Consider the following 16,091-nt stretch of genomic DNA (forward strand, 5'->3'; position numbering starts at 1 on the left):
TTAATTTTTTTTTGGAATTCTTGGAGATGTTTTTATTAAGGTCAAAACTTGTGATTTAAGGGTTTACTTTTGTTAAAACGTTTGGGTCTTTTTACAAAAAGTTTGGTGTTGATGATTAGAATTTTCTTAATGGATATTTTAAGTATGTTTTTAAACTTAGGATAGGAAGATCTTTGTTATAAAATTTTGGTTTAATCATGAGTTTTGAATTTTGAAAGAATTGAACCAAAATCAAGAGAAATGGTTTATGTAAGTTTCGGCCATAGTGAGTTTTCCATAGTTGGGAATGGTTTTAAATTTTTATGAATTGATATTTGAGTTTAGTACAAAATTTACATGAGGAATGTAAATTTTGGTAATTCTTAGAGTTAAGATGTGAAATCCTTAAGTTAGGGGTAAAATGGTCATTTTCCCACATGTAGAGGGTAAAATGGTCATTTTACTATAAGTTACATTTTTTTCATTTCTAATTGTTAGTAGTTACTTTCTAACTTTTAGAATACTCTCTTACAGTTCCTTGTGTTTTGCGCTTATTCTCATAGAAAGCGACTATCGAGGTAAGTTAGCTCTTAACTTACTATCAGATTACTGTGTATGTGGGATGGGTAAGGAAACTACAGTTTATGTTCATATGTTGTTTTATATGTCATACCATGCTATTTCATCCCATGTTTATCTGTTACGCGAATTATTCTATCACAAAATACTTATCTGTTACATAATATATTCTGTCTCATGTTACTACTTGTTGCAAGTATGTCACATTATATATGTCATCTATTACATGTATGTCATGTCACATAATATTCACTGTCACATGTTATGTCATGTTATGAAACATTGTCTGTTACATGTTATTCCGTGTTATAAAATTTTGTCTGTTACATGCATGTCATGTTATAAAATGTTATCTGTTTCATTTATGTCTCGAAGTATGTCATATTTGTCATCTTATGTTCATGTCACGTTATGCTACGTCAGGACTTTTATCTTTTCGTATTCATGTCATCCTGTCTCGAATACAGTTTGTGTATCTCAAGAACAGTCTTGTTAAGTTATTCATGTCAATCATAACCCTAAGCGCTAGGATATGGTAATATCCTAGTAAAACTCCTTTGTTCACACTGGAGTGTCTAAATATGTGTAAAATTTCCTGGGTTGACGAAGTACAGTCAACAAGTTGCTAATGTGGCCTAACTAGCTAGTCACCGGAGTGCGCCAGGCACTAACGCCGATAGAGCCACTTTATTTTACGTGTGTCCACATCAAGTGTGGCACAAACAAATCATGGGGCCACAACAACTGTGGAGCATAAAGAAGTATGGGGCCACAACAACTATAGAGCATTCACTACGTGAGACACAACAATTGTGACACGTAGAATACTTGGGGCCACAGTAATTGTGGAGTACGTATTAACACACTCACAACTGGTATAGACTCCTGTGTTGTGATGTGGTAATTGGCAGGGACACACGGCTCAAGGGGACCCATATAGCACCCGTATGGTCACTTTTTTAATTAAGTCTACTGAGCAAGATTCCAAGTTCATGTATTTCACGTTCAAGTCATGTTTCATGTTATGTTATGATATATTCAAGTTGACGTTCATATCAAGTTTCAAGTTTATGTCACGTCAAGCTAAGTTTCAGTTTCAGTTCAAGTTAGGTCAGCTCGTGCCATGTTATGTCAAGTCACATTATGCTTATTATTTCATGCCATGTTATGTCAAGTCATGTTATGCTTATTATTTCATGCCATGTTATGTTAGGTTATGTTATGTTTACTATTGACTTTGATTGTGCATTCATACCTTTATTGTCATGCATGCATTATTAACCTGTGTGAAAGTTTTTTGTTAACTTGCTGAGATTTGTAATCAAATCTCACTATTGTAGTCCCAACTACCGTTTCCCCCGAATGGTAGATCTTGTTACAGGATCTGTTTGGGTCTTTTTACTAAGCGGTGGTGCAACTTAGATGTAGTTGCCTTAAGTTACTACTTATATTTTGTGGAGTTCAATCTCCAGCACTCTTTTGTTCACAACCATTTTGGACTAGTGTTGTGATCTCAGTTGTTTAGTATGTCTTTATGTATGAAGTATGTTTTAAGTATTTGAGATATTATAAGTTTGGTGCACAGTATTGCTAAAAAAAAAATTATCTGTTGCGAATATTTCATAATGCTAGATGCATGTTAGGAACATTGCATCTTATATGTCATGAACGGGGGCAGGTAACCTTATGTTGCATGTCCTGATGCTTCAGATGTTCGTTCGATCCCAAACGAAATTTGTGGGCGTCATAGGGTGGTATCAGAGCAATACATCTCTGGGTTGTAAATCCACATGTCCTTAGAAAATGCACCAAATATTAGGCTTGAAATTGTTGAAGTATGGGAGATAATACATGTACTCGTGTGTTTCAGGAAGTGACACATGACTCGCGGTAGGATACTTCGGAACCTAGAGGGAGGCATCAATCAAGAGAATTAGAATCTCCCAATGGATGGAGGATTAGCTGAAGTTGTACGTTTGCTGGCTGAGGTCCTCAAACAACAGCAACAACAGCAAGCGCATGTACCCAGACTCGAAGTCAAGGGTTGTTCATATGAGAAGTTCTTGATCCACCATTATCCAAACTCTTATGGTAATGAAGAGCCACTGAAAGCCGAGAAATGGATTATAGATCTCGAAAGAACATACGAGATCTGTGGTTGTACTAAGGACCAAAAGGTTCTATACGCTGGATACCTATTCTAAGGAGAAGCTTTCCTGATGGGATACACGAAGGCAGCTCCTAGTTAAGGAACTAGGAAGTCTCGCTGCACTAACGTGGGAGAGATTTAAGGAAGAGTTCGACAACAGATTCTTCCCGAATTCTACCAAACAGTTGAAGGCGCAGGAGTTCGCGAGTTTAACTCAAAGCAGTCTGACCGTAGAATAGTATGCTGCTAAGTTCATGGCGTTAGGAAGGTTTGCACCACACTTGATTTCTATTCAAAAGATGCAGGCGTAGAAGTTTCAAGTAGGACTTCAGCTAAGGGTCCATAGTCAAGTAGCTTGCCTAAAAATAGAGAATTACCAAGAGTTGGTAAATGTGGCTGCGATAACAGAGGCTGAGCAGAGAGGTATGGCAATCCAGATCAATTCCGAATGAAAGAGGACCATGCCATTTGCTGCAAGCGGTAGTGCCGAGAAGAAGAGGTATTTTTCTAGCCCAGCGAAAGGCAAGGGAGTAGTGATAGGAGGACATATGCCATCTACTTATCTGTTATGCCCCAAATGTGGAAAGTGTCATCCTAGAGAATGTCGTAGTGGTTATGGAGTTTGTTATCGATGCGGGAAACCAGAACATTTGATCAGAGATTATCCCAACACTGCACAAGGTAGTGGAACTGGTGATCACAAGCCAAGGCCCCACATCCCAGCACACGTGTATGTTGTAACCCCAGGTGATATCGATGATGACACATCAGAGGTTGAGGAAGCTGGTGTCAGTCATCACTGGTATTTTTTCCTTAAAGTCTTTATGCTTTTATTATCAACTTGAGTGTTGGAAAAATTTAATAGAATCGCGTTATATTTTATTAGGAAACGTCAATCTGTTAAGGTTCACAGCTTGTGTGCTATTTGATTCAGGCGCATCGCAATCTTTTGTGTCTGCAGCATTTGCACGAATTTGTAGTTTGCAAACTGAGCTATTACCTCGACAGGTTGTAGTGTTAATTCCTAACGGGAATACGGTAGCTTGTACCCGTTTAGTTAAGGATTTTCATGTAGAGCTAGAAGGAAGGACGCTGAAGGCTGACCTACTAGTTTTCGGTCAGATGGAGTTTGACCTAATCTTGGGTATGGATTGGCTATTCAAGCACTATGCTAAGATAGACTGTCGAAAGCGAGAAGTGGTGCTTGAATCCCCAAGTGAAGACATAATTAGGTACGCAGGAGCATCAGTTAAGGCCCCCCCGCCAGTGATTTCGGCTTTACAAGCCAGGAAGTGTATTGAGGTTGGAGCCTCAGCTATTCTGTTGATGGTTGTGAAGAAGATAGTTGGGAGTGAATAAATCCGTGGGATACCCGTAGTTGAAGACGTTTCTAAAGTTTTTGGCAATGAGCTACCTGGTCTACCATCGGATAGAGAAACTGAGTTCAAGATAGAGTTGGAACTGGCAACAACTCCGACTCACAAGGCCATGTATCGTATGGTCCCTACTGAATTGAAGGAGCTCAAGGTGCAGTTGGAAGAACTTTTAGAGAAGGGTTTTATCCGCCCCAGTTCCTCACTGTGGGGAGCACATGTGCTATTCGTGAATAAGAAAGATGGATCTATGAGGATGTACATAGACTACAGAGAGCTGAACAAGGTGACGATCAAGAATAAGTATTCGTTACCCAGGATCGACGATTTGTTGGATCAATTGCAAGGAGCATCAATGTTTTCGAAGATTGACCTATGATCCGGTTATCATCAGCAGAAAGTTCAGGAACAGGTTGTGCCGAAAACTACCTTTAGGACAAGGCACGGCCACTACGAGTTTTTGGTAATGCCTTTTGGGTTAACCAATGCTCTAGCAACATTCATGGACATGATGAACAGAATATTTAGACCTTATCTAGATAGTTTTGTTGTCGTATTCATTGATGACATCCTAATTTACTCAAAGAGCGAGGAGGAGCATACAAAACATCTAATTATGGCTTTGACTATACTCAAGGACCAAAACCTATATGCCAACCTTAGCAAGTGTGAGTTCTGGCTTGATGAAGTGAAGTTTTTAGGTCACGAGATCTCTAGTGCAGGAGTAGCAGTGGACCCAAGCAAGATTGAAGCAGTAATTAACTAGCAAAGGTCGACTAGTGTGTATGAGATTCGAAGTTTCTTAGGACTGACTGGTTATTATAGGAGGTTTGTTGAAGGATTCTCTAGTTTGTCTGGACCACTCACGGCCTTGACAAGAAGAACGTGAAGTTTGTTTGGAACGATAGGTGCGAGGCAAGTTTTCTTGACTTGAAGAAAAGACTTACGACTATACCGGTACTTACACTGCCGGAGCCTCTTAAGCCTTTTGTAGTGTATAGTGATGCATCTAAACCAGGACTCGGATGTGTGCTGATGCAAGAAGGGAAAGTAGTTGCTTATGCTTCACGTCAACTGAAGAATCATGAGCAGAATTATCCTACACACGATTTGGAATTAGCTGCAATGGTTTTTGGTCTTAAGATTTGGAGACACTACTTGTATGGCGAAAAGTGTGAAGTTTTCACAAATCACAAAAGCCTCCAGTATCTGTTTGAACAGAAGAACCTTAATATTTGGCAGAGAAGATGGTTGGAATTAATCAGAGATTATCAGTGCAACATCAAGTACCATCCCGGAAAGGCCAATGTGGTAGCTGATGCTTTGAGTCGCAAGAGCAAATTGGAGGAATCGTCTATCTTGTCATTCGAAGTAAATTCACTCTTATGTTGTATGAGGAAACTGTTGATCGAGAACCGTAATCGAGAAGTCGTCTGACCACAGTTCAGGAGTTCATTCCATTGGATTGGGAAGAACTGAAAGATCATCAGAAGAAAGACAATAAGCTTGCAGAAGTCATCGGGAAAATTGAGAAGTCAGAAGGATCGAAGGACTTTAGCATCAGAGAGGATGGAACTTTGTATTTCAAGAACCAAAGTGTCATCCCAGTAGACCAAGAGTTAAAAGGAAAGGTAATGGAGGATGCTCATAACACACCTTATACTGCTCATCCCGATAGTACAAAGACTTACCAGGATCTGAAGTAGCGTTTCTGGTGGGAAGGAATGAAGAAGGACGTAGCAGAATTTGTGAACAAGTGTTCAATATGTAGATTAGTTAAAGCGAAACACCAGAAACCAGCAGGTGATTTGCAGCCACTGCCAATCCCGGAATGGAAATGGGAGGATATCTCGATGGAATTTGTAGTGGGATTTCCAAGAACCTCAGCCGAAAATAATGCTATTTGGGTGATAGTGGACCGTCTGACAAAAAGTGCTCACTTTATACCCATCAAGAATACAGATTCTTTGGAGAGATTAACGAGGACTTATATAGCAGAGATTGTCAGATTGCATGGACTGCCTAAGACGATTGTGTCCGATAGAGACCCTCGTTTCACGTCACATTTCTAGCAAAGTTTGCAAGACTTGATGGGAACTAGATTGAAGTTCAGTAGTACTTACCATCCACAAATAGATGGGCAAATAGAAATGACGATACAAACTTTGGAAGATATGCTAAGAGCCTGTGTATTCGAAAATGAGGAGAACTGGGAGAAGCAACTACCTCTGATAGAATTTGCTTACAACAATAGTTTCCAGGCCACCATTCAGATGGCACCTTATGAAGGCTTGTACGGCCGAAAGTGTAGATCACCTTTGTATTGGGATGAAGTAGGGGAAAGCAAAGTGTTTGGACCCGAAGTCTTGCAAGAGATAAAGGATCGAGTCCACATGATCAGAGAAAGGATGAAAACTGCACAGAGCCGACAAAAGAGTTACGCTGATAATCGAAGGAGGAGTTTAGAATTCGAAGTTGGAGATTGAGTCTATGTGAAGGTATCCCCTATGAGAGGAGTAAGCCGTTTCAGAGTGAATGGAAAATTAAGTCCAAGATACGTGGGACCCTATGAAATAGTGGAGAAGGTGGGAGCAGTTGCGTACTGTCTGGAGTTGCCAAACTGAGTTCCATGGAATCCACGATGTTTTCCACATGTCCTCATTGAAGAAGAGTTTTGGGAACTTGGTAACGGCAGTGGTGGATCCCGCTAGTGTACCTTTACTGTCCAACTTGACCTACGAGGATAAGCCAATATAGATCATTGACGGGAAGGAAAAAGAATTATGGAACCGCAAGATTCCATTGGTCAAAGTACTTTGGCAAAACCATAATATTCAAGAGACAACTTGGGAGAAGGAAGTCGATATGAGAGCCAAGTACCCCCAATTATTTGATACCTAATCAAGTCTTTGTTTTTTTTTTTTCGGCTCAATCAATATTTTTTGCTTCACTTTGTATGGGACTGCTATATCAGATGTGGTACTTCGTTGTTTGGATACTAATAAAGTATATGTTTCCATTACAGAGTTTTATGGGCCATTCTTAGTGTGTATGCTATAGAATGTTCTCCATTTTGATTTTATTCTTTTTGCAGTTCCATGGCTCGATTGAGTGTGTGAGATGCGAGAACAACGTCGTAGAAGATGTTTAGTTAAACTGAATAGGGAGGTGTCCACTTATTGGCATAAGATGGAACGCCAAGAGCACCAATGCACACACATTTCAGACATTGATAGTAACGGAGTAGGTTATGAGAGGAGAGCCTTATCTCATGAAGAGCGTTACCCTCTGTTGCACCCGACCACATGGCTTGATCGAGATAGTTTCAAGGCTAGGATGGCATGGGACCGAGCAGAGTCTAGCAGAATAGTTGAGGAGCGTGCTGCCGCCATGGACCCTGAGCCTACTACCTCAGGCTCATCTATGTCGTCGACTCACTGTGGGCGTTTTTTGGATGATGGTTAGGAGCTTGATAGCAGTGATGAGGAGGTCGTGCAGCTCCCCAACCCAGGTCATTTTGAAAATTTGGTGTATGATTCTGAGGACGATGTGTTCTACTACTTACCCCAACACACCGTGCCGACGGACACCAATGCACCTCCACCGGAGCCGACCAGTAGTGATACGTCCAGTGATGGACAATAGTTCTGGTGAACAACATCTTTTACTTAGCTTGTTAATGTTTGTACTTGCGTCGATTTCGAGAAAGAAATCTTTTTTTTAGGAGGGGAAGTGGCCAACACTATAACCCTCGATCGGAGTAGGAGGTTAGATATTAGCAGTGCAAATGGTAGACTACCTCCACTAGAAAAGCGTGACTCCGATCGAATGCAGAGGAATAAATAAAATGCCAGATCAATGGGATCCCCCCGTACTATCCACAGCAAAAATCTGGCTCGATTGATCCCGAAATCAGTCTTGTATTTTTTCGGATCGATGTTATAGCCAACAATCAAATTAAGCATTCTGAAAAATGCTATACAATCGACCTGTCAGATCACCTTGCTCCCATCATATGGAGGAGCCGATGGGTCTCGCACTAGCTGACGCACCTGATCGTCTGTGACACCATCATCAGGTAGATCCTCATCCTCACTACGATCCTCACTAGCATCTGAATCTACATTCAGAGATTCGGATGCTGCTGGTGTGTCGGAATCAGATGGTGCAGCCGCTAGTCCCCATGTAGCGTTGCAGGATATGCGTCGGCCACGCGCGGGATGTCAAGGAACTCAACAATAATGCGGGGAGAGAAATTAATACTCACTCCTCGGACCGATAGGGTGTAGAACAGAGCATCAGAGCTAAGTTCTCCCATGGCACGGTAGAACTCACCGACCATCTCTGGATAAGCAGTCCCTCGCTGCTCACAGATCGGTATCTATCCCCGCTCGGTGAAGATGGACTGTATGCTCCATCCCTCCCATGAAAGATCGGAGAAGTCAGACAAAATGATTGGACACTCTACAAGTATAGGCATCGTCTCTTGAGCATGAGCTGCTCCACTACTTTGGCTGGGCTGATCTCTCACATGTTTTCTTTCATTAGATGCCATTGATATAATGTTAACCATAAGGAAAGTAAGAATATAATTAACCATAATAGTTAAATTATATTATTGAAGAATTATAGTATATTGAACTGAATTGAAATAATTTGTTTGAAATTGAAATTGAATGGAACATATTATGTTCGAACTAGTCAAATCTATTTGAATGGACTATTCTGTTCATTCGAACCGGAAATCTTTGTTCATTCGAACGAATTTATTTTGTTCGAACAGAAATAATGTTGTTTGGCAACTGAGCGTTCGAACAAACTAGAGTTAGTTCAAACGGGAAGAAGCCAAACAGCCATGACTAAATCGACTCAGCTCCGAACTAAAAAACTTTCTATCTAGATGTTATCATTTGTTTTAATCAGTAGAAATGATTAAGGAGTGAAGTCCAATCATTTCTACCAATTATTTTGATGTTATTTTTATAGAATACATCAAAATGGGTGGATTTTGGATTCGAAATACATACCCCCCAAACACAACCCATTCGTGCAAACAACTAAACAATAAAGGTGGAGAGTTGACCCATACCTCTTAGAAGTTCAAATATGGGGTTGCTACGGCAGTTGAGTGGCGGTTTTCGCGGCGGAGATAAGGGGCGAACTCAGAGGCTCTCGGCGGTTGTTAGTTCGAATGAGAGAGTTTTGTAGAATTGTATTCAAACTACGTCTATAATGATCGTGGCGTCTCATTCGAATGGGATAAATATCCGTTCGAACGGTTATTATATTAATATATTTATAATTATATTACAAATAGTAATATATAATAATAATAATATTACAAAGTACAAAAGTATAAAAATAAAACTAATAATAGTATTATAATACTTTTAATTAATATATTTAGTATATTATTTATAAATATATTTATTCTATTATACTAAGTACATACTAAGTACTTAGTATAATTACAATGGCTTAATTTTATAGCTACTATATATAAGTTATGATAACTATACTAGTATAGTTTATATAATATTATAACACTAACTATAGTTACTAGTTATATATTTGCAATGTAAGTATTATATATAGTTACTATATAGCTATAGCTATTATAAGTTATAATAACTATACAAGTTAATATAATTAATATAAATATAGATATAGTAGCTATTAGTTATATAGCTACTACAATGTAAGTATTATATATAGTTACTATATATCTATAGCTATTATAAGTTATGATAACTATACAAGTTCATATAATTAATATATATAGTAGCTATTAGTTATATAGCTACTACAGTGTAAGTATTATAAGTTATGATAACTATACAAGTTAAAATAATTAATATATATAGCAGTTATTAGTTATATGGCTACTATAGTGTAAGTATTATATATAGTTACTATATAGGTATAGCTATTATAAGTTATGATAACTATACAAGTTAATGTAATTAATATATATATAGTAGCTATTAGTTACATAGCTACTATAGTGTAAGTATTATAAGTTATGATAACTATACAAGTTAATATAATTAATATAAATATAGATATAGTAGCTATTAGTTATATAACTACTATAGTGTAAGTATTATAAGTTATGATAAATATACAAATTATCATAAGTAATATAGTTACTATAGTTATTATAGCTACTACAGTGTAAGTATTATAAGTTATGATAACTATAGTAACTAGTTACAATTATAAGTTACTATAACTATACTTATTATATTTTATATTACAAGGTTGTAAGTTATATAATATATAGTGCAAAATTAGAAGACCAAAAGTATATATATATTAATAAGTACTATATATTAATAGTTGGTATATAATATAAGTATTATATTAACTATTAGACTTTTAGTACATTATATATTATCAATTATAATATAAAATAATTGCTATAATATATACTTATTATATACTATATAATATTAAAATATTTTGTGATTGGTTTGAACCCAATAACGTCCCGTTCGAACGGTTTTATCTCGTGTAATGTGTTTGGAGGGAAACTTCGCGCCAAATACTCTAAATGTTTATTTATTCGAATGTGAAAATTTGTCATTTGAACGCACTGGTCGAATAGTGTTACGAAAATACCCTTTGAGCTTATCTACATTTGAAGAATTTGCCAAGAAATATTCTGATTCATTAGTTCGAACAACAAAATTACACATTCGAACCTGAAATAAATCGCGGCAAATTTGGTGCCTACTCGAAATTTTCTTGTTCGAATGCGTAAATGTCCTGTTTGAACGGGACTTCACATATTCAAATACCTCAACCTCCAGTTCATTTTCACAATTGTGGAGAGAGAGAGAGGAACAGACTTAGTGAGAGAAGGGATTCTTGAGAGAGAGAGAGAGAGAGGTTTATAAAAGGTATTATTTTTTTTGTTCTATGTCTTTTTGTATTTCGAGTTTCATTAATGTTAGTTTATTGCACATGATTTAGGTTTTCTCATAATGTGTTTTATGCTTATGTAGTTATTGTGGGTTGATACTTTTGTTTGGATTGCTTCAATTTGAGGTAATATTTATAATATTTAGATTTTTTATAATTTATAGCTTTTAATTAATTATGTCAAGATTTTTGGTATATTTGTGTTTGTGCAATCCCATTTAAAATGGGCACTCTGCCAATATACATCTTATGAAATTGTGATTGTGAAAATTGTATTTTGTGGCAAATGTTGTCTCTGTTTCGTGTTTGGAATCTGGGTTTGTTCCGTTCAAACGCTATAATGTTAGTTCAAACGGGATATTGTATGATAAGAATCTTGTTCGAACAACATCCTAATATAACACAACAATTATAAAATTATAAGATATAAAAATATAAAATAATATAGTATAATTACAAAATATTTGCACTAAAAAATATAGTAATTGCTTAAATTATAATATAATATAATTATATAATATAGTAATTGCTTAAAAAATAATATAATATAATTAAAAAATATACTTACATATAGTAAAATAATATAATATTATTATAAAATAATAATATATATAATTATAAAATAATATAATAATTGCTCATATATATGATACATAAAGTAGTATTGGATTAACATTCCTAACCCTATGGGGAAGGGGTACTACAAAATTAACATGTAAAAAGCTAGCATGGAGATGGGGTACTATAAGTTCAAACAAAATAAAATTGACAGCCACTACAAGAAATCTGGCCTTTCCCAGCGCTCAAAATCGTCGCAAATACCTTTGCCAATCGCTGCATTTGAGCATTTTCGACGATTTATAAATCGCTGCAGGTTCGCCGCAATCCTAAAGCCATTTTTGATCAATTTCGGCGATTGGCAAAAATCGCCACAAAAACTCCTATTTCCGGCGATTTTAGTCTGCCGGAAATATTCAAAAAATCGACAGAAATGACCTTCCGATTGACCTTTAAAATCGCTGAGAACTACTATTTGCGGCGATATGTATCGTCACAAAAACTTAATAAATCGCCGCAAATAACTTATTATTTTCGCAGCGATTTAAGATCATCGCCACTATGAAGTATTTCCAGCGGGGTAAGTTTCGCCACAAAAAACTTTTTCTGGCGATTTCATGTCGCCAAAAATATGTTTTTGCTATTAAAAAAATATTTGCGGCGATCAAAAATCGCCGCAAAATATGTTTCAGAAAATTTAAAAAAATGCACAAAACAGTACTGTTTTGTGCATTTTTACAAAAAAGATATTACACTATGGATTGCCCTAATATTCTTTTTACATACTCAAAAAAGATCCAAAGTCTGAGCTAGTAATATGACCAAAATTGGCATGAAGCCTAAAAAAAACGTATTGATCTAAAATGCCACTGCACTAAAAAACATGGGAAGCACATAACAAATGACATGAACCACATTTACATACTCTACCTATCACTGCACTAAAATCACCTACATGTTAAACACATGTAGAGCTCTACCTATCAGCAAAAGCAGGTTCTACCTGCAAGCGAGAAAAGTGTAAGATTAGGATATGTCTTATTTTTACAAGTAACTACTTATAACCATATGATAAAACTTTTTCCATTTTTCAAATTATATATAACTCTTCATACATTAATTAGCACAGTTTTATACTTGAATATTATATAGAAAACATATTGATATATTCCTAAAACATTGAGTATGAGTATGAGAAGGCAATGTTCATGACTATGAGAAGGCAATGTTCGTGACTACTAGTCACAAAGGCTAGTAGAATGCACAAAACACAAGCTGAACAAAGTTCCAATAAATTAGTTGTCAGCAAGGAAATAAATGACAGCACACAACTTATGTTAATTCACAAAGTAAACGAGATACCTTTTCCAGAAAATATGGTAGGGATGTTCTACTAAATATCTTTTTTCCCTTTGATCCAAGTGAAAGCTGAAAGTAGAAGCATTAAAGTGAGGAGTTAAATGCAGTACAGCTTATAGAGATGTTATTTCCAAGAAGGCACAGCTTAGAGATTAAATGCAGTACATAAGGCTAAGGAAACCATAGAGCAGAAATCTGCAAGTCATATTAGACTTATGGTAAACTGTTTTTCATTTCAAACTATTTATTTCCTACTGCTTCTAGAGCAAGTGACCGTAGACTATGTCCATATTATTGTTAGGTTAAAATAGATCATGAGTAGCTCTAGATAGTAATAGTTTTTGGAAGCATAATAAAAGTAGAATCAAGAAAGAGACTTTTAAGTGTAAGAAAGAAAGAGATGGCTTAAACTATGATTTTTAACTTTGGGGAAGTTCTACTAAATATCTTTTTTCCCTTTGATCCAAGTGAAAGCTGAAAGTAGAAGCATCACTTTACGTTAAACAAAGAGGCAAAACCATTTCGCCCCTACATAGAAGCCAAGAAATCAGAATATTATTCCAAAATCCCCATTAAAAGCTATTAAAAGATCTCACTTGGAAATTTATGCAAAACCAGCCACTCATTAAATAGTGTCAAACATAAAGAGAAATATTGGAATTTTTATGGATCACAATCTAAGTAGGTCCTCCAGAATCAGTGATTCTACCTCACTATTCTGTTTCGCACAGTCACCATACGACTTTTATCTTGATGGTATTCAAGGTGATAACCTATGAGTTTTAGATATTACTTCCTATATCTCTAGATAGATTGAGCTGGTTAAAGTACTAACATTAATATGATATCCTTGTTTATAAAAAATAAAAACAAAAAGATGCCTAACATTACTGTAGAAGACAACTTTGTGAAATTGTAAACTATATCAGGAAAGAAATACCTGCATATATATATATTCATGACAGCCTCGGCCATTTATACTTTTTCAGCGACACAGAGGTTGAAACTTTTTTATATAATCTGAAAGGAAAATGGGTTATCAGATTTGGGTTATGGGGATGTGCCTCTGGATGTATCTGTTTAGCTACGGCTTCATTTCCGTATACTCGCAGGGTGCCAAGGGTGGAGAGGGGACTGTTTTCATTGATGGGAAAGCAGCCATTGGGAGGATTGATGATGATTTTGTTTGTGCAACCTTGGATTGGTGGCCTCCTGAGAAATGCGACTATGGAACATGCAGCTGGGGTCGTGTTTCTCTCCTCAATTTGGTATGTTTCTGCAATGTATACACTTGTTAATAACATAACGAGTATTTATGAGGAAAGTATGATGATTGATAGTTGCAATGAGTATCAGACCTTCATGGTAATATCTCTCTGTTTCTTCTCTAATTTGTTGTTGCTGTTGTTGTTGCTGTTGTTGCTGCTGCTGCTGCTGCATTGGTAGTGTTTCTTTGTGTAATTGTTTGATATGAGGCATACCCGCATACATGTTCCAACCACATTTCTTGGCCATCTGATGCGGTTGATTCATTTTTCACTTTTTCGGATTTATTTATCTTCCTTTCTCTTCTTGCATCAGTTTTAATGTGCAGTCATATTGTTTTTGCTTTTTCATCGATTTCTATTAAATTCTCATCATGTTTTTCATCTGTCATGAAAGCATTCTTCGTTCTGATAGTAACGGCATTAGCCATGGGTGAAACATTGGCTATGGCCCCAGATCTCTTGAAAGGGAACCAAATGGTGGCATCAGTCTTTGAAGTGATGGACAGAAAGACAGAGGTACTGGGGGATGTTGGAGAAGAGCTGATGACAGTGGAGGGAACAATTGAGCTCAGGGGCGTCCAATTCAGTTACCCATCAAGACCAGAAGTTCTAATTTTTAAGGACTTTAATCTAAGAGTTCGCTCGGGGAAGAGTATGGCACTAGTAGGGCAAAGTGGTTCTGGTAAAAGCTCTGTCATCTCTCTTATACTGCGATTTTACGATCCAACGGCTGTGAGAGTTATGATAGATGGTAAGTTTCTAGGAATATCTAGCAATATATATATATATATATATATTTATAGATATAGGCAGATAACTGAAAGTTTGTGCATTGAGGAAAATGCTGCATGTTTTGCCAATATAATTCTCTTTAACAAACCTCTCCATGAGAGGTTCTTTCCTAAACAGAATGTCAAAAACAAAATCTAAAACAGAATTCAACATATGAATATTTAAAACAGGTTTTTTACAGTATCATGGTTTACTTTCTTCCAATTTTGTAGGTGTATTCTTTGGGTTTTGATTGAGACTTAAATGACATGTTTATTTTGCTTGTGCATGGATTCCCTGTGGTACCTTCTCTGGGGATTTTCTATTTACATTTTTTTGCTAGGTTGGTCTAACAGGAACTCATTAAATTCTCACAGGGAAAGACATAAAGAAGCTCAAGATCAAATCACTTAGGAGACACATTGGTCTAGTCCAACAAGAACCAACTCTTTTCGCCACATCAATATACGAGAACATTCTTTACGGAAAAGAAGGAGCCTCTGAATCTGAAGTAATTGAAGCAACAAAGCTTGCTAATGCTCATACCTTTGTCAGTTCGCTTCCTGAAGGCTACTCTACCAAAGTGGGTGAACGCGGAGTGCAACTGTCTGGTGGTCAGAGACAAAGGGTAGCCATTGCCCGAGCTATTCTCAAGAACCCAGAAATCTTGTTATTAGATGAAGCCACTAGTGCTTTAGATGTGGAGTCAGAGCGTGTGGTGCAACAAGCTCTAGATAGATTGATGAAGAACAGGACAACAATTGTGGTAGCACATAGGCTGTCAACAATAAAAAATGCAGACCAAATATCAGTTTTACATGATGGGAAGATCATAGAACAAGGGACTCATTCATCACTTATAGAGAACAAGAATGGAGCATACTATAAGTTGATCAACATTCAGCAATAGCAACATCAATACTATAAGTTTATCTTCGGTTGGTGGGCTCGATGTAGTTCAGGAATTTTTTTTAATATAACACAACCATTTCTTTTCTGGAGGAATTTATATCCAGAAATTTTTGAAAAATGATGCACTTTTAGTTGACCACTATAAATATGTAATGCAGAAATTTACAGTTTTCGTTTGAGCTGAAAACCTGTTCCTATTCAATATGAAAAAGGAAAATC

The 16,091-nt window shown here is 36.6% G+C and overlaps 1 protein-coding gene across 1 annotated transcript; it reads left to right on the plus strand.

Moving 5' to 3' along the window:
• The first annotated feature begins 14,592 nt into the window (after window positions 1–14,592).
• LOC108997924 (ABC transporter B family member 10-like) lies at window positions 14,593–15,870 on the plus strand. The gene is made up of 2 exons (XM_018974306.2): window positions 14,593–14,940; window positions 15,338–15,870. The coding sequence occupies exons 1-2, from the start codon at window positions 14,616–14,618 to the stop codon at window positions 15,868–15,870; spliced, it is 858 nt and encodes a 285-aa protein (XP_018829851.1). The 5' UTR covers window positions 14,593–14,615.
• Window positions 15,871–16,091: the final 221 nt, after the last annotated feature.

The sequence above is a fragment of the Juglans regia genome, chromosome 4, assembly GCF_001411555.2.
Source record: "Juglans regia cultivar Chandler chromosome 4, Walnut 2.0, whole genome shotgun sequence".
Classification (NCBI taxonomy): Eukaryota; Viridiplantae; Streptophyta; class Magnoliopsida; order Fagales; family Juglandaceae; genus Juglans; species Juglans regia.